General features: G+C 42.3%; 1 protein-coding gene across 1 annotated transcript in view; it reads left to right on the top strand.

The window, feature by feature from the left end:
- LOC139159655 (alpha-2-macroglobulin-like) overlaps window positions 1-20,088 on the top strand; it is a 105,111-nt gene that overhangs the window by 67,875 nt on the left and 17,148 nt on the right. The window contains exons 21-27 of the mRNA XM_070736968.1: window positions 3,990-4,111; window positions 7,249-7,300; window positions 8,466-8,549; window positions 12,045-12,221; window positions 14,087-14,174; window positions 16,580-16,736; window positions 18,943-19,017. Coding sequence (XP_070593069.1) covers window positions 3,990-4,111; window positions 7,249-7,300; window positions 8,466-8,549; window positions 12,045-12,221; window positions 14,087-14,174; window positions 16,580-16,736; window positions 18,943-19,017 — 755 coding nt within the window. The remainder of the gene's footprint in view (window positions 1-3,989; window positions 4,112-7,248; window positions 7,301-8,465; window positions 8,550-12,044; window positions 12,222-14,086; window positions 14,175-16,579; window positions 16,737-18,942; window positions 19,018-20,088) is intronic.

Raw genomic sequence — 20,088 nt, 5'->3', positions numbered from 1 at the left:
TTAGTTTCAAAGCAGGGAAAAATCAGCACACAAAAAGTCAGTCAGTAAAGCAGTCATGAAACACAATGATCAGATAATCCTCCACAATGGTCAAACCCACAGGCTGCTATTTATAGCAGCCTCACTAATTACCACAGCCCCACCCAACCACAGGTGGCCTCATTTTCTTTGATAATAATCTCTCAGTTGTTGTTGCCTATGCATCGGTCTCCGCATGCGTGGCTGTATCATTAACTCTTGTTCTGAATCCAAGGAGGAGCTAGATAATTGATCTCCTTCTGAGCTGTCTGCCACACTCTCCTCCTCCCTGTCACTCATGTCTTCTTGGTCAGAGGAGCCTTCATCTTCAGATTCCACCGGGGGCAAACCAGGCCTACAGCATGTGGATGTCTCCCCCACATCCACAGTCCTTGGGGCAGGAGCTGGGCCAGAGCTAACCACAACAGACATATATTGCTTCACAGTGCTTTACAGCCCTCTCTAAGCAGTTTACAGAGTCAGCATATTGCCCTCAACAATCTGGGTCCTCGTTTTACTGACCACAAAAGAATGGAAGGCGCAGTCACCCTTGAGCTGGTCAGAATCAAACTGCCAAAGTGCTGGCAGCTGGCAGCTGGCAGTCAGCAGACATAGCCTGCAGTATTGCAGTATAACCACTGTGCCACTACGGTTCTTATAAAGGTATAAATAAAGTTGAAAGAGTCAATTAGGGTTGGGGGCTGAGAGGAAGAGGAGTCATTTTTATTTCCATAGAACATGGTTTTGAATATCTTGGACCGAGAGAAGTTTTAAGAGATCAGTAATGTTTTCACCATGTTATCCCTTCTTGTAAAATTGAAGAGGAGGATAATGGAGATGGTGATTGTAGTTTAAACTTGCATGTCACAGAACTTTCAAAATTCATGGTGGCTTACAAAGACAACAATTTTTAATCATTTTAAAAAGATGTATGGAGAAATCAAATTGGAGATGAGCAGGCATTCTTGAATAGACTACTTGTTTCAGATAATGACAAAATTGTGCTAGCACATTTAACAAAGTCAGAGAAGGTTCAAAATTGTGATCAGGAATTCAACAACCCAGTAATTCTTCCCTGCTCACTTAATCCTCCAATGAACACACATGGAAATGAAGAATAGCTGAAAAATGCAAGGTGCTCTGGAATAAAAATGACTACCAAGAGATTGATTGATTGATTGATTCATTCATTCATTCATCCATTCATTCCATTTTTATGCCACCCTTCTCCTTAGACTCAGCGCGGCTTACAACATGTTAGCAATAGCACTTTTTAACAGAGCCAGCATATTGCCCCCACAATCCGGGTCCTCATTTTACCCACCTCAGAAGGATGGAAGGCTGAGTCAACCTGGAGCCGGTGCTGAGATTTGAACCGCTGACCTTCAGATCTACAGTCAGCTTCAGTGGCCTGCAGTACAGCACACTACCTGCTGCGCCACCCCGGCTCTGTAGCTAGCAGTCCAAGTACGGTAATTGCTTTCAAAAACAAATTGGCTAGGATACTCAAACCAGGCCAATGGGTGCTGCCTGACTGATAGGGAAAGGACTTTGATGACCCAAAAGCTTATGGAATAAATACCAAGTAAGACTGGAAGAAGTAGTTCAGATTAAAGCTCAATAATTAGAAACATAGAAACATAGAAACATAGAAGACTGACGGCAGAAAAAGACCTCATGGTCCATCTAGTCTGCCCTTATACTATTTCCTGTGTTTTATCTTAGGATGGATATATGTTTATCCCAGGCATGTTTAAATTCAGTTACTGTGGATTTACCAACCATGTCTGCTGAAAGTTTGTTCCAAGGATCTACTACTCTTTCAGTGAAATAATATTTCCTCACGTTGCTTTTGATCTTTCCCCCAACAATTCCTCAAAATGATCAATCTTTTGACTTATGGTTGTGTTGCTAGATCTCAGTTCTTCCTGGATTATCAATTGACTGTGTGAAGAAAGGTTTTTGGATAAGAAAGTTGTGTGCAAATAATCTTCTAAAACTCTATCTGGGAATTGCACAGCAGGTATCCAAATGGAGTCAAGAGATGCTGACATAAACTTGTAGTTTTATATAAATAAATATATTTAACACCTTTCTTGATAGCAAACAAGATAATCAGGCACATCACTACATTGTGAGGTAAATCATTAGGGCACAGAAGAAAAAATGGTGGGGAATGACCGATTTAGTAGACGAATTATAGCCCGCGTGGACTACAATAAATCAAATCTGAGAGTCGATGGATTAAAGTAGAGAAACAGCTTTCAAACGAAGTTACTTTTATTAGAAAATAAGAAAATATATCTAATGCCTAATGAAGGCATCTTCTATGCGTGCTACATCTTTAGAGACAAAAGAAAGAAGATGGATTCTTCGGAGAAGAAAGTAAATGATGCAAGTATGACAGGCAGGATTTTACATCATAATGGGTGGAGCTAACTAACATACACACAGTTAACTATTTAATTACTGAATGTCTCTGAATGTCTCTGGGGCTGGCAATACACAGCGTGACAGGGAAAAAGGGAAAAGCCCACCCACAACCCACAGCAGCCAATCACAGTGGAGATTGCCTCACACAGGAGCCGGGACAAACAATCAACTATAACTGTGTTTGTTGGTTTGTTGATCAAATTTATAGGCCGCCCTTCTCCTAGCGGACTCAGGGGGGCTTACAGAAATAAATTGTATGCTCTGGTTCATTGTACAGCACCACTGTTTTCAACTACTAAATGTAAACCTTAACAAACCTTCCCAAAGAAGAGATCTACAAACACACAATATTCAAAAGGCTAGACATAACCCTATCAGACTTTTTGGTAAATTCCTATCTACAATGGGCAATTACTTAAGGTAGAAAATTACTATAATTTATAGGTAGACCCTGGGTTCCATTCTGTAAATCAGTGTCTGACAGAAATTCGTGTTGAAGTAGGAACTCGTGCTTACAAATGGATTGTCTGTTCCTAAATATGGCGGATGGCACTGTCCTTCTTCCAAAGCGGTGAAATGCTGAAGATTCACAATGCTTCCAGGATCTGTTGAAAACTAGCTGTATATTAAAATGCATAGCTTCAGTGCTTAATCAGCTCATGAAAAGAGAATACGGTGTGCCCTTTTTAACAATCGGGAGACTATGGATAATAATAATAATAATAATAATAATAATAATAATAATAATAATAATAATAACAACAACAGATGAAATAATCGATCACATACTCAGCTACTGCAAAAAGATTGCACAGACTGACTACAAGCATAGACATGATGCTGTGGCACAGATGATCCACTGGAACTTGTGCCGGAACTACCATTTGCCAGTGGCAAAGAACTGATGGGATCATAAGCCCAAAAAAGTGGTCGAAAATGAGCAAGCAAAACTACTGTGGGACTTCCGACTTCAGACTGACCGAATTCTGAACCAGACATTGTGATTGTGGAGAAAAAGAAAGTATGGATCATCGACATCGCAATCCCAGGAGACAGCAGAATTGAGGAGAAGCAGCTAGAGAAATTAGTGAAATACGAAGATCTAAAAATCGAGCTGCAATGACTCTGGCATAAGCCAGTGAAAGTGGTCCCAGTGGTACTTGGCACACTGGGTGCAGTGCCAAAGGATCTCAGCGGACATTTGAAAACCATCGGAATTGACAAACTCTCCATCTGTCAATTGCAAAAGGCCGCTTTACTGGGATCGGCAAACATAATTCGCCGCTACATCACGCAGTCCTAGGTGCTTGGCAAGTGCCCGACTGGTGATGAAATATGAAATCCAGCATAGTGATTTCGTTTGCTGTGTTGTATCAACATAATAATAATAATAATAATAATAATAATAATAATAATAATAATAATAATTTGTTAGATTTTTATGCGGCCCCTCTCCGAGGACTTTAGGTATCCTTAAGTTGGATGTCCTTAACTGCATTGTATAACAGATTTGTGACCAGGTGACTTTTTTGTCCTAGGTGAAGTGAATTTCACTGTCACTGCCGAGACTGTGAGCTCAGATCAGCTTTGTGGGAATGAAGTGGTGGAAATACCCAGCCTAAAGCAAAAAGATGTTGTGATCAAAACACTTTTAGTTGAGGTAGGTGGGATGGTTTAATCGTGAACTGGGCATAGTGAAGAACATGCAAAAAATGCACAAAAGCAATACAGTGGTACCTCTACTTAAGAACTTAATTTGTTCCATGACCAGGTTCTTAAGTAGAAAAGTTTGAAAGTAGAAGCAATTTTTCCCATAGGAATCAATGTAAAAGCAAATAACGTGTGCAAACCCATTCGGAAAGAAATAAAAGTTCGGAATTTAGGTGGGAGGATGAGGAGGAAGAAGAGGAGGAGGATAGACGCTGTCCAGAGCGAAGGGAGCGTTTCTTTTCTCTGGGCACTGGCAGAGGTTTATTCCCTCTCCAAGCGCCCAGAAAAACTTTCTTTGCTCTGGATTGCCAAAGCCTCCTTAAGTACCATCAAAAGGCTCCTCTGGCAGCCCCAGAAAAGCCCGAGATGGCCATGATTAAAGGGGGAACGACAGGAAACTGGCCGGGCCGTCGTACTGCTCTCAAATTTCCTAGGAAATTTTTCTGGGCTCAGGTTCTTAAATAGAAAAGAGTTCTTAAGAAGAGGCAAATAAATCTTGAACACCCAGTTTTATATCTAGAAAAGTTCTTAAGTAGAGGCATTTTTAATTAGAGGTACCACTGTATTCTTGTTTTCAAATGCATCCAATTTTAAACTGGTCTACTCCTGAAAATTAATTTGGGTCACCAATCCATCTTTCTATTACATGATTTTCATTTTCCTAGAGTTATCACTTTCTGTTTCTTCTCAATCCCTAATAATAATTAAACTACTTGGTATTTCTCAATCTTGGCAACTTTAAGATGGGTGAACCCTCTCAAAATTCCCCAGCCATCATGCAGCATAGCAACTCAGATTGGGGAATTCTGGGACTCAAAGTCCATGCTATGTAAAATTGAGAAACACTAGTCTACAGAATTTAAAAAAATCAAATCAATAGTGCATCTAGCCTGTCAGTTCCTAGATTGTTATATAACTTACCCAGATTTTATCAGCTGTGGATCCTTTTTTGCTTAGCTCTCTGTCCTTGGAAAGATGAAAACAAACACTGAAAACAACATGAAGCTGTTCCTCTTTTTAATAACTTAATCTTTAGCAATAACAATTGCAGTTAGACATATAGTCAGTATTTGGCTACTCCCGGTATGCCCAGAATGCCGATCCATTAGCGGAAATGCATCCCCACCATGCCACACGTGCTCCCATGCTCCCCCCGTGCAAGAATATGCCTCAGCAAAAATCGGCAATTTTTGGCCTTTCTTTGCTTTTGTGCATGCCGAAATCTCACACGTGTGAACTGTCACGATGGTTGTGATTAACGTCCGTTTGAACACTAACCCATCGCGGAGGTGATGGACTGAGAGCCCAGTCATTTGTTCTCAAAGCAAGATTTCTTTTTATTATAAAAGTACAAAACAAATATGTCACAAGGGACAAAGTAAAAATACACCTTCACATGATGGAAGCTAGAACAGGAATGGAGAATAAAAGAACAACAGAGCATAAAGAAGGATATGAGGTATGATGATGTGGCAGGATATTACATCATAATAGGTGGATCTTAAAGAAACACACACATTTAACTATTTAATTACTAAATCTCTCTGAATGTCTCTGGGGCTGTCAATATTCAGTGTGATATGAACGTCCTCCTGCAAGATTTTGGCAATTTTTGCCAATTTTCACCCAATTCTTACATGGGTTGTGTTTGCATGCCCGCCACCGCTCCCGTGCACACCTCGTCGGCCTCCAGGACTGATCCGATAGGGAAAGGAAAATGTGGCACTTCACTGTTCATAGTGCTTTACATCCATTTTAAGCAGTTTTACAATGTCTCCTTATTCCCCCACGCTGAGGTTTTATCCAGAGATCAGTAAAATGAGAATCTAGGTTCTCATTTTATCGACCTCAGAAGGATGGAAGGTTCAGTTGAACTGCTAGCAGTTGGCAGAACTAACTACTAACTAACTACCAGAGCTTACAAAACTTTCGCCAGACCCATCCTAGAATACAGCTCATCTGTTTGTCACCCATACCGCATCTCGGACATTAACACCCTCGAAAATGTCCAAAGATACTTCACCGGAACAGCCCTTCACTCCTCTACCCATAACAGAACACCCTACGAAACTAGACTCACTATCCTGGGTCTAGAAAGCTTACAACTACGACGCCTTAAACATGATCTAAGTATTGTCCACAAGATCATATGCGGCAACGTCCTGCCTGTCAACGACTACTTCAGCTTCAACCACAACAACACAAAAGCACACAACAGATACAAGCTTAATATTAACCGCTCTAAATTGGACTGTAAAAAATACAACTTTAGTAATCAAGTTGTCGAAGCATGGAACACATTACTGGACTCTGTAGTATCTTCCCCTAACCCACAACATTTTACCCTCAGACTATTCACAGTTGACCTCTTCAGATTCCTAAGAGGTCAGTAAGGGGTGTGCATAAGTGCACTAGTGTGCCTCGCGTCCCCTGTCCTATTGTCTCTCCTATATCTCATATATCATATCTACTATTCTTCTATTCTAATCTTCTTATACTACCCTCATATTATCCTTCTATTCTCTATTTGATATATTCTATTCCTAAATTTTCAATTCTATTCTTTCTCTAATATATTTTACTCGAGTATAACCTCTATAAACTTCATTGGATATTGTTGTGTATTGGACAAAATAAATAAATAAAATAAATAAATAAACTAACCTGCAATACTGAATTCTAACCACTGTGCCACCATTTAAGCTGACCTGACAAAGGGAATCTTCAATCTCTCAGCTGGTACTTCAGAATTTTACTTTCATAAACTTCAAATATCTCTCCATATTTTGGGGGAGATGTTGGGCAGTAAATTCAGATACTCTTTTAATTATTTTGGGGTATAAGACAAGTTCCAGAAATACTGCTTATATTTAGAAGGTCCTCCTGTGTTACTGATATAGAGAAATCACATCTCATTGGCAAACTATCATAGTTGATTATAAGGTTGTCTAGATTCTAATTTATCTTCACCACTCTTCCCTTTGTCGTCCTTTGCATGTAATTCTGCAGGGTTTGGGGTTTTTTTTAGTTTCCAGTACTCATCCCTAACTTTCCCTTTTTTTCTTCTTTTCTGTCTGTCTGGTGAAGCCGGAAGGGATCGAGAAAGAGGTGGCCTTCAACTCTCTTCTCTGTTCACATGGTATGACACCACAGCATTAAATGGATGAGGATGATTTGTTTTAGAGCCGAGGGTACCAAAATCTAGCCCCCTTTCTGGTAACGTGGAGGAATTTTAAAGTTTCTTTAAGCGAGCTGTAAACCTTAACCAAGTTAATATTTACTAAATAGTTAATACAGTGGTGAGATTCAAAATATTTCATTGCCAGTTCTGTGGGCATGGCTTGGTGGACATGGCAAGGGAATGGTACTTCCATTTCCACTCCACAGGAAGGATACTGTAAAATCTCCCTTCCTTCCCAATCAGCTGGAACCTGGGAGGCAGAGAATAGATGGGGACTGGGCCAGTCAGAAGTGGTATTTACTGGTTCTCCGAACTCATCAAAATTTCCGGTACCATTTCTCCAGAACTTGTCAGAACCTGCTGAAACCCATGTCTGGTTAATAGTTAAATGGTTAAAGAAGGTTGCTTTCCTAGCTAGTCTAAAAAGTGAGAATAATTAACCAGTGAAACAACTTGCCTTTAGTGCTATATCACTGGAGGTTTTTAAGAAGAGCGTAGACAGCCATTTCTCCAGAATGTCAGAGGGTGTTCTGCTTGAGCAGGAGGTTAAACTAGAATAGGTGTCTCCAACTCCATTTAACAGGATAGAACAAGAAGCAATGGGTGGAAACTAAACAAGGAGAGAAGCAACTTAGAACTAAGGAAAAAATTCCTGACAGTTAGAACAATTAATCATGGAACAGCTTGGCTCCAGAAGTTGCAAATACTCCAACACAAGAAGATGTTGGATAACCATTTGTCTGAAATGATGTAGGTTTTCCTGCCTAAGCAGGGGATTGGACTAGAAGACCTCCAAAGTCCCTTCCAATTCTGTTATTCGATGTTCTAAGGAATTTGCTGTGGGGTGGGAAAGCATTTATGGAACACCCCCCAAATTTAATGCATTTGACAGTCAGGAGGAAAAGCTTGAGATTGAAATCAGGAGACCCAGTAATGGAAAAGCCACTTTTAATTTGTAGGGCGGGGGTGGGGTTAGAGGATTTGAGGGCGGAGTGATTAGACCCTGGAGTTTCTAACCATAATGTCAATGTAGGATTTGATCTCCTTTTGTTCTGAATACTCCAGCTGAGAAAAAAAAACTCTGAAGGCCAGCCATCACCATCTATGTTCTGTTTTCTTCCAGGAGATACACAGTCAACACCTCTTTCTTTGAAGTTGCCAGAAAACATTGTGGAAGGGTCTGCCAGGGCGACATTTTGTGTGCTTGGTAAGCATAGCACATTTGGACAGGGAGCTCACAGTCACTCATGCCCTCATCACCTCGAGGTTCGATTACTGCAACGCTCTCTACATGGGGCTACCTTTGAAAAGTGTTCGGAAACTTCAGATCGTGCAGAATGCAGCCGCGAGAGCCATCGTGGGGCTTCCTAGATTTGCCCACATTTCTGCAACACTCCGCAGCCTGCACTGGCTGCCGATCGGTTTCCGGTCACAATTCAAAGTGTTGGTAATGACTTTTAAAGCCCTACATGGCATTGGGCCAGAATACATCCGGAACTGCCTTCTACCGCACGAATCCCAGCGGCCGATAAGGTCCCACAGAGTTGGCCTTCTCCGGGTCCCGTCGACCAAACAATGTCGTTTGGCAGGCCCCACGGGAAGAGCCTTCTCTGTGGCGGCCCCGGCCCTCTGGAATCAACTCCCCCCAGAGATTAGAATGGCCCTCACCCCCCTTGTCTTTCACAAATTACTCAAGACCCACCTTTGTCGCCAGGCATGGGGGAGTTAGGATATTTTTGTGAGTGACATAGGGGAAGGTTTGGTAGGGAAGGTTTGCCTATTTGCCGATGACTCTAAAGTGTGCAATAGGGTTGATATTCCTGGGTTGATATTCCTGGTAAATGATTTAGCTTTACTAGATAAATGGTCAAAGCAATGGAAACTGCAGTTTAATGTTTCCAAATGTAAAATAATGCACTTGGGGAAAAGGAAAAGGAATCCTCAATCTGAGTATTGTATCGGCAGTTCTGTGTTAGCAAATAGTTCAGAAGAAAAGGATTTAGGGGTAGTGATTTCTGACAGTCTCAAAATGGGTGAACAGTGCAGTCAGGCGGTAGGGAAAGCAAGTAGGATGCTTGGCTGCATAGCTAGAGGTATAACAAGCAGGAAGAGAGAGATTATGATCCCGCTATATAGAATGCTGGTGAGACCACATTTGGAATACTGTGTTCAGTTCTGGAGACCTCACCTACAAAAAGATATTGACAAAATTGAACGGGTCCAAAGACGGGCTACAAGAATGGTGGAAGGTCTTAAGCATAAAACGTATCAGGAAAGACTTAATGAACTCAATCTGTATAGTCTGGAGGACAGAAGGAAAAGGGGGGACATGATCGAAACATTTAAATATGTTAAAGGGTTAAATAAGGTCCAGGAGGGAAGTGTTTTTAATAGGAAAGTGAACATAAGAACAAGGGGACACAATCTGAAGTTAGTTGGGGGAAAGATCAAAAGCAACGTGAGAAAATATTATTTCACTGAAAGAGTAGTAGATCCTTGGAACAAACTTCCAGCAGATGTGGTTGATAAATCCACAGTAACTGAATTTAAACATGCCTGGGATAAACATATATCCATTGTAAGATAAAATACAGGAAATAGTATAAGGGCAGACTAGATGGACCATGAGGTCTTTTTCTGCCGTCAGTCTTCTATGTTTCTATGTTTCTATATTCCTTCCCCTAGGCCATTACAAGTTATGTATGGTATGTTTTGTGTGTATGTTTGGTTTTTATAATAAGGGTTCTTAGTTGTTCTATTCAATTGGATTGTTACATGTTGTTTTACTATTGTTGTTAGCCGTCCCGACTCTGTGGAGAGGGGCGGCATACAAATCCAATAAATAAATAATAATAATAATAAAAATAGCAACTCTCATCCTAGCTCTTCAAAGCCCCTTCCTTTCTTTTTTTCTCTAATCTACTTTTTTGATTCCAGACATCATGTTTGTACATCTTTTGCCTTATTAAATCATAAAATTGAACGTGATAGCATGTGGAACCATGTCTGAGGGCACCCAAGACATTGCCCTGTATCAGCTCCAATGCGTGCCAATGATTTTGGGCTCTGTTTTTGGCTGTTTTCACTCTCCCCAGGCTTTAAGAAACCCTCCTGAGTCTTGGGGACAGTGAAAAAAACCCAATGACCCAATCAGAAGTTCATTTGGGCCATTTTCGCTGTCCCCAGGGTTTAGGAAACCCCCCTGAAGCCTGGGGAGAGCAAAAAACAGCCCAAAGAGCTAACAGGAAGTTCAGAAACAAACTTCCGGTTGGGCTGTTGGGCCATTTCAGGAGGCTTTCCTGGGAATGGCAAAAAATGGTCCAACGGGCCTAATGGAAGTTCATTTCTGAAGTTCTGATTGGACCATTTTTCACCATCCCCAGGTTTCAGGAGGCTTTCTCAGGAGGAGCAAAAAACAGCTCAATGTGCGTACCGGAAGTCCGGAGGGTTCACTGAGGCCTGTGCACATATGATGTGGGGAGGGATTTTTTGTGCATGCGCTAGGGGACAGTGCAGGGGTTGTGTGCATGCATGGGGGAGGGTATTGCATTCTGGGTGTAGGCATTGGCACGGATGCTATTGCATGCTATTGGCATACAAATCTAATAAATAATAATAATAATAATGTGCAAGCAGCCTTTTGGCACCTGAACCAAAAAATGATTTGATTTGAGTTTATTGGATTTGTATGCCGCCCCTCTCCATAGACTCAGGGTGGCTAACAACAGTAGTAAACAGCATATGACAATCCAATAAAAAGTTAAAAACCCTTATTGTAAAACCAAACATACATACAGATATACCATGCATAAAGTTGTAAAGGCCTAGGGGGAAAGAGTATCTCAATTCCCCCATGCCTGGCAGCAGAGGTGGGTTTTAAGGAGCTTACGAAAGGCGAGGAGGGTGGGAACAATTCTAATCTCTGGGGGGATTTGGTTCCAGAGGGCCAGGGCCGCCACAGAGAAGGCTCTTCCCCTGGGTCCCGCCAAGTGACATTGTTTGGTTGACGGGACCCGGAGAAGACCCACTCTGTGGGACCTAACTGGTCGCTGGGATTCGTGCAGCAGAAGGCGGTCCCTGAGATAGTCTGGTCCGGTGCTATGAAGGGCTTTATAAGTCATAACCAACACTTTGAATTGTGACTGGAAACTGATCGGCAACCAATGCAGACTGCGGAGTCTTCATCATCATTGGTATAGGGTCTCTTGCCTGAGCAGGGGGTTGGGCTAGGAGACCTCTGAGGTCCCTTCCAACTCTGTCATTCTGTTATTCTACAAAATGAAACTTTGCTGATTAAAACGCCAGAGGTTATCAGCTTCTGCTTATTTGTCCACCATTGGACAGGTTGATGAACTGGATGGTCCTTGGCTTGATCATCTTAGAAACATTCTACCTGGGGATTCTCAGTTTTGGTAATTTAGAGATGAGCAACACAAGCTCTCTCATAGGGTCAGGCTTAAATGTCTTTTGCCATCTCTCCACAAGCAATGTCAGCAGTATCATTTAAACTGCTTCTGCCTTGGGAAGAGACGCACAGAGACATCCTCCTAAATGTCCATTCTTCTACAGCTCTACTGTGTCATTTTCTTCCAGAATTATCTGGTCTTCATTGGTTCTGGACTTGAGCTTCCCGACCCGCAACACACCCATTCCAAAATCTTCTAATGACCCCTATTTTCCATTCCATTTTTCTCTATTGCAGGAGACATTCTAGGGGGAGCGATACAGAACATCCATCAGCTTCTCAAGATGCCTTATGGCTGTGGGGAGCAGAACATGGCCCTCTTTGCCCCCAATATCTACATCCTGAACTATCTCAATAAGACTGGACAACTGACTGAGGAGATCAAATCCAAGGCCATTGGATATTTAGTTACAGGTGAGAAGCATCCCATGTGATATCTCCCTTCTTCATTTTCTTACAGAGGTTAGGTACTTTCAAAGACTTAATCCACAGATTGATCACTGGTATTGATTAAGGAAGGGGCACAGTGGCCTAGTGGTTAAGTTTTTGAGCTTAGAAGGCTGGTAGTTTGAGACCCATATATAATGTGATGCAGGGGTGGGTTCTAAATTACTTCACTGCCAGTTAGTTTTCTCCTACACTGCGTGGCTGCGTCTCATGCGCACGTACATGTGCAGTATTGATTTTTTTAAAAAATATCCAAAAGAAAAAAAGTGAAAACTAAATGGTGATGCATGCACTGTGCTGGAAACTCAGCTTCTGCACATGCTCAGAAGAAAAAAAATAAAGAAAAAAAAATCAAAAAAAATAATTAAAAAAGAGTAGTAGTAGAATTGGGGAAATATACTAAACATAAAGTAGAAACCTTTAAGTGCTTGCGAGGGTATGTCTAGGTGGAGTTGTGTCGGCTTTCTGGCAATTTTTTTTTCTGGCAACCCATTGATTTGGGTGTATGTAAGAGAACCCTTGACAAATGGTGCCGGTAGGATATCCATAAAGCAAGGTGGATATCCAAAGAAGGGGATATTCATTACAAGGGGGCAGTCAAACTGAAGTGGCTTAAACTCAAGCAGTTTAATATGTTCTATGAAGAAAACAAGCCTTGGTTAAAAAGGAGGCTATGAAAAGGGAGCTTTGGTCCTTGCAAAGCCCAGACCTTGTAGAAATGATCAAGCCAACAATCCTGGTTAAGGAAAGCAAAGCCCATACCAGACCTTAACACCAAACATACTAACATGGGGGGGGGGGGGGAGGAGGGGTTATCTGTGGAGTTGATAGTATTGCAAGACCTGCTCTGTGTGCCAGTCAGTAAAGCTAAAAAAAGGAATAGAGCCTTCCACATATGGAAATAAAAATATTTTAGCCCCATTTCTTTATCTAAAGAAGTCATGGATATCGTAGGTCCTTTGCCACAATCTAATAAAGACAATGAGTGTAAAAAAGAAAGAAAGATGGCAGCACCCATGAAACAATTGGTTCCATGACATCATCATGATGTCACTAGTGGGTCTCTACAATTTCGGGTGAACTGGTCCGAACCAAGAGGAGCCCACCTCTGGCATGACAGGATGAGCTCCCATTCCTGCTCCAGATCCTGCTGACGTAACACTTTGAGAGCATGCAACTGTGAGTAGATAAACAGGCAGCACTTTGGTGGGAAGAGTAGCAATGAAAGAGCTTGGGTACATTAACAGCACCTGGTTAGAGTGGGAAAGAAATATCTGGAGCAAGTAAAGCAATGAACAAAAAACCCTACAAAGGCAGGATTTGGAATACATTAATTGTCAGCATCTGATTAGGGCTGGAAAGAAACATTTGGAGCAAATAGAGAATGAAAAAAAAATCAAAGACAAGGTTTGGGAAACATTCCTCGCAGAGTGTAACAATGAAAGAGCTTGCAAGCTGGTAAGAGCTGGGAACATTGTTAGCACCTGGTTAGGGGTGGAAAGAAACTTACTCAGAGCAAGTTAGAGTAATGAAACAAACAGGGCTTGGAAAACATTCTTAGCAGAGAGAAACAATGAAAGAGCCTGCACGGTAAGAGTTGGGAAGATCGTTAACAGCTAGGTAGGGCTGGAAAAAAAACTACATTCAGAGTATAAGATGCACCCTAATTATCAGCCTTTTAGGGAGGGAAAAGGTGTGTCTTATACACAGAAAATACAGTTGTTGAATCCCATTTCAGAATCAAATTGACTGAGAAACTTGAGCAGGATCTTTGAATTGGATTTTTTCTGCATGGCTCTCTGTCCACTATTCATGTTAGTTTTCTGCTTTAGGCTATCAGAGGCAACTAAACTACAAGCATCTGGATGGTTCCTACAGCACCTTTGGAGAAAGTTACTTCCCAACAATGGGAAATACCTGGTGAGATTTCTTTGTTCTATGGAAAAACAATGCTAAATGTGACTGTTCCCTTTCCACTAGCAGCAAAAAGATGCTGTGCTTTTCTATATATAAGACACTATTTTTCTTTAAAATAGTTACTTGAAAATGGAGGGGGGCTTTATATGCAGAAGGCTGAGAGGAGAAAGCCGCAGGTGCCGCTCTATTGTTCCTCTCTATTGTAGTTGTTTCCTGTATCACATTGCCACACTAGGTTTCATCTCTATTGTTCCTGTGCTGTATTTCCTGTCCTTGTATTACTCACTCTATAATAATATGGCTTCTGCACAGTGATGACTTATAGTATGCTTACTGTTCTACCCTGCACAGCAGCCAATTAGCCCCAAAAATAGAAACACAAACACACACAATTTTTTAAAACAAAACAAAGTCTCTGCCTTTGCCAAAATCCGGGCATGAGGCCAAATTGACAAGAGAACGACTCACACACTCTTGCTTCTCAGCGGACAGTCACTGACAAGAATTTAGCTCTATAACTGACCAGCAATTAATCCAAGTTTGTCAAACAAAATACGCTTGACAAGCTGTTTCTCTTCCGAAGTCTCGAATGTTGACTCCTTGCAAAGAGCACTCTCAAAACCCTTCCCCTTAAATACTCTTGGGGAATGTGTATTATGCACAGCTGTACACAGCTGTCTTCTTCCTGATCTTCCTCAACTGCTCCTGTTGGCCCCTCATTCTTCTTACCTGAACATTCAGGATCGGTTCCCTTATTTCCTCATCCTCAGACCCGGGCAAAGCCCCAGTTGGGGGCTGCACATCTCCAGTTGGGGGATCTATAGCCTCTGTAGGCTCCTCACCTCCAGAAACATAGAAACATAGAAGACTGACGGCAGAAAAAGACCTCATGGTCCATCTAGTCTGCCCTTATGCTATTTTCTGTATTTTATCTTAGGATGGATATATGTTTATCCCAGGCATGTTTAAATTCATTTACTGTGGATTTATCAACCACGTCTGCTGGAAGTTTATTCCAAGGATCTACTACTCTTTCAGTAAAATAATATTTTCTCATGTTGCTTTTGATCTTTCCCCCAACTAACTTCAGATTGTGTCCCCTTGTTCTTGTTTTCACTTTCCTATTAAAAAAACACTTCCCTCCTGAACCTTATTTAACCCTTTGACACATTTAAATGTTTCGATCATGTCCCCCCCTTTTCCTTCTGTCCTCCAGACTACACAGATTGAGTTCATTAAGTCTTTCCTGATACGTTTTATGTTTAAGACCTTCCACCATTCTTGTAGCCCGTCTTTGGACCCGTTCAATTTTGACAATATCTTTTTGTAGGTGAGGTCTCCAGAACTGAACACAGTATTCCAAATGTGGTCTCACCAGCGTTCTACATAGCAGGATCACAATCTCCCTCTTTCTGTTTGTCATACCTCTAGCTATGCAGCCAAGCATTCTACTCGCTTTCCCTACCGCCTGACTGCACTGCTCACCCATTTTGAGACTGTCAGAAATCAATACCCCTAAATCCTTCTCTTCTGAAGTTTTTGCTAACACAAATCTGCCAATACAATACTCAGATTAAGGATTCCTTTTCCCCAAGTGCATTATTTTACATTTGGAAACATTAAACTTCAGTTTCCATTGCTTTGACCATTTATCTAGTAAAGCTAAATAATTTACCATATTACAGACGCCTCCAGGAATATCAACCCTATTGCACACTTTAGAGTCATTGGCAAACAGCAAACCTTCCCTACCAGACCTTCCCCTATGTCACTCACAAACATATTAAAAAGAATAGGACCCAGAACAGACCTTTGTGGCACACCGCTTGTAACCTGTCTCTGCTCAGAATACTCGCCATTAACAATAACTCTCTGATGCCTAGGCTTCACTCTTGTCTCACCCCCTTATATTAATCCAAGACAAGGGAGGCCATTTCTCTTTTCTAAAATCATTTTTTAATCATTTTTTAATCTTTAAACATCATTTTTACAGATCTACATCTTAAATTTCATGCTTTGATAATTAAATATCTATTTACAATGCATCATATCTTTCCATCATCCCGATTCCACATTGTCACACTGTCTTTCTCTTATATTTTTTTCATCCAGTTGTACCATTTAGTCCAAACCTTATAATAATCCGACCCATTTTGTCCTTTTAATTCTATTGTCAATTTGTCCATTTTGTCCAATGACAAGAGAAGCCATTTCTAAGGCTCATGAAAAAGTTCCGTCTCAGAAGTTCAGTAAGTTGTCAGATCTTCCAGGATGGTCCCCCGGGAATCGTTTTCCTTATTCTGTGTGAAGAAAACAATTCTTTGTGGATCAAGAATCTGAAGAAGACCTCACACCAGAAGATTTGATACAAGGAAATAATGAAAACTCTCCTATATCCTATCTTGTAGGTTGACCACTTTTGTGCTGAAGAGTTTCACTCAGGCGGCGGCCTTCATTTCCGTGGACCAAAGACATATCACTGATGCTCAGCTTTTCCTGGCACTCAAGCAGTTGGGAGACGGTTCCTTCCTAAATATAGGCTCTCTGTTGAACAACGCACTAAAGGTACTGAGGGGGGAATATTTGTTGGGTGATAGTTTTGAGTATGATTTTGTTGGAAGTAAGCTCAGGGTCAAGCTTCTTTCAGACCAAAAACAAGACGGAGTGGCTGTGGGTACTGTCTCCCAAGGATATGTCCATCTGTCCATCCATTACCGGTGGGGGGATTGTTGATCCCCTCTGAGATGGTTCGCAACTTGGATGTCCTCCTCGATCCAAAGCTGACTTTAGAACACCATCTTTCGGCTGTGATGAGGGAGCGTTTGCCTAGGTCCACCTGTTGCACCAGTTGTGGGCCTATTTGGACAGGGAGTCTTTACTCACAGTCACTCATGCCCTTATCACCTCGAGGTTCACTACTGCAATGCTCTCTACATGGGGCTACCTCTGAAGAACGTTCGGAAACTGCAAATTGTGCAGAATGCAGCCACGCGAGCACTCATGGTCTTACCCAGACATCTACATATCTCTCCAACACTCCGCGGACTGCATTGGCTGCCAATTGGTTTTAGGACACAATTCAAAGTGCTGGTTATGACCTATAAAGCCCTACACGGCATCGGATCAGGATACCTACGGGACCACCTTCTGCCACATGAATCCCAGCGACCGGTTAGGTCCCACAGTATTGGCCTTCTCCCGGTCCCGTCAACTAGACAATGTCGGTTGGCGGGGCCTATGGGAAGAGCCTTCTCTGTGGGGGCTCCGGCCCTTTGGAATCAACTCCCCCTAGAGATTCATACTGTCCCCACCCTCCTTGCCTTCCACAAGAGTCTCAAGACTCACTTATATCACCAGGCTTGGAGCTATTAGGTTCTTTGGCCAATGAATGGACTGAGAGAAATTGATTGAATGGGAATGACTGGATTTTTTAATGGGTTTTAGTTTTAGATTTAATTAATCTAATTAATCAGCATTCCTTAGATAACAAAGTCCATTTATCATTTAAACATATGGATTTTGTTCACTGGAGTCCTGGCAACTAGTGTTGGGTGAACCGAACCCGCACAATTCAGGTCCATACTGAATTTTGTGGTGTTCGGCATGCCGGACCCGAACCTGAATTTTTTAAAAAATTCATGCTTTAGTTCGGCGTTTGTGCCGAACACTGCGAAAGCCACCACTCGGCTGTCATCTGCTGAGAAGAGGAGGAGGAGCCAGGTGCCGGTGGTGGCGGAGGAAGGCGAACACCGGGGAGCTGTCAGCCGGTCGGGAGGCTGGGAGGGAGGCACAAAAGGAGCTGGGGAATACCACGAAGAGATTCCGGGGGTGGAGCTTTGACGTCACGTATACCGGCAGGTTGCTAAGGATGTCAAAGTGATCACTTCCTGGATTCCATGGCCGCAGCGGTGCTGCAAGCAAAGGAAGGTCTTTTCACGTGAAAATAAAAGTTTTTATTTTCACGTGAAAGGACCTCCCTTTGCTTGTGGTGCTGCTGTGGCACCCTTTAAAGGAGGTGGGGAACCCCTCCCATGAAGGGATTCCGGGGGCGGAGCTTTGGCACCACGAACCGTTCGGGTTCGGGTTCAGCCGAATTTTGCGTGAAGTTCGTCCGAACTTGCTGAACCCGAACACTGTTGGGTTTGCCCATCACTACTGGCAACAAACATCCAGGAGAGAATGCCTTTTATTGAGGAAAAAATCATGGTTTTAAAGCCTTGTTCAATCACACCCTCAGTCTCACATTTCTTCCATTGAACGACTTTGAAACTCCACACCCAATTTCCCAAGATCCTTTGCATTTATACGCCTGGAAGTGAAATCACACTCCAAAGAAGCTAAGTCAGTACACTAACTCTAACTAAGTCTGTACACTAACTCCTCTCGCCTTCTCAGCAATCTTCTATAGTGAGGGTCAATCCTCAGACTGTTCCACTCTAATGTCTTCCTCATCCTCTGACTGGGACCACTCCTCCATTGTCATATCAGCCCCCTCTAGTGGTTCCTCAGGCTCACCCAGGTCACTTTCTCCCTCATTCTCACTCTCTGCATCAGCTGGCCACCTCCCTGGCCCAGGAAATCCAGTGTGCCTGGCTCATCCTCCTCAGAATCTGATGTGATCTAAGGTGGACAAGGAGCACTCACAACATGCATAGGCCCGGGGATGGGGGTGGGATGTTGCTTTTGTGTGAGTGTGATGGGATATTGATCTTGGAAAGAGGACTAGAAAGATGGCAGAAGAGCTTAAAACTGCTTGTCTCCCTTCTTCCAGGGTGGAGTTGATGACAGGATTTCTCTTACAGCCTATATCACCATAGGTTTGCTGGAATTGCCTATGTCTCACACGGTAAGGAAACATCCTCTAAGTTAGTTCTGAGCAAACCACTACTATCTTGTGGCCAAGAAAATTATTATTATTTGTTGAATTTATTTGCCATGTGACTCACTGGGGATCTATTCTTAGCAGCTTCCAACAATAAAAAGGAAAGCTTGAAAAGAGTATGAACAGGACAGAAGTAAGATATGAGGGGTCCTTGGTGCTTGCTTGTTTTCTTGCTAACTTTTTATTAGCCAACCTTGGTAACATTATCAGTGCTAATAAGTGTTGTGGTTAGCTCTGGCCCAGCTCCTGCCCCAAGGACTGAGGAGGTGGATGTGAGGGAAACATCAATATGTCATAGACCTGTTTTGCTGCTGACAGAGTCAGACGGTGAATTGTCCACTGCAGAAGGAAGTGACGGTGAGATGGAGGAGGGGGCTTGGAAGACAGCCCAGGAAGAAGTCAATCATCCTTATCTTCCTTAGATTCGGATGAGGAAATAATGATAGACCCATGCATGCGTAGAGCTATGCATAGGAGAGAACAGCTTCAAAAGTATTATAAGAGATAATGGAGTCCGCCTGTGGTTGGGTGGGGTTCAAGTAAATAGGGCTGCTGTTAAATTGGCAGCGTGCTGACCTCGCAGTGTGGAGATTATCTGATCGTACCGGTTTGGACTGTGACTTGCTGTTTCAGGACTCTGTTGATTTTTCAAGACTTTGAAACCAAGGCAGAGCAAAGCGTATGTGTTTCAACTCGTGGAAGAAAGAGGGCTGTGACGTTTCTTCACAGCTGCTAGCTAAGTACTTAAGGACTGTTTAAGGGGTTTTTACAGCCTACAAGTTTGTTTTGGGAAGAGTGCTCTTTGCCATATAAAAGGGGTGCTTTGTTTCTTTTGAATTTTGTGATAAAAAACATTGTCTTTGAATTTTCAACTGTGTGTGTGCCTGAATTTTTTACCCTTGAATTTTCAGGAGGCTCATACCATAGAGCCCAGCTGAACAATAAGGAGTGCAGTCTTCTGTCAGTTTATATTCTAGTGGTTTGCCTGTCAGTGTTGGTGGGGGAGATCTTAGAGATTCTTTAGTTGGACTGTTT

This window comes from Erythrolamprus reginae, chromosome 2 (assembly GCF_031021105.1).
Source record: "Erythrolamprus reginae isolate rEryReg1 chromosome 2, rEryReg1.hap1, whole genome shotgun sequence".
NCBI classification, from domain to species: domain Eukaryota; kingdom Metazoa; phylum Chordata; class Lepidosauria; order Squamata; family Dipsadidae; genus Erythrolamprus; species Erythrolamprus reginae.
The sequence above is the reverse complement of the archived record's forward strand: the minus strand, read 5'-3'. Positions and strand labels throughout refer to the sequence as shown.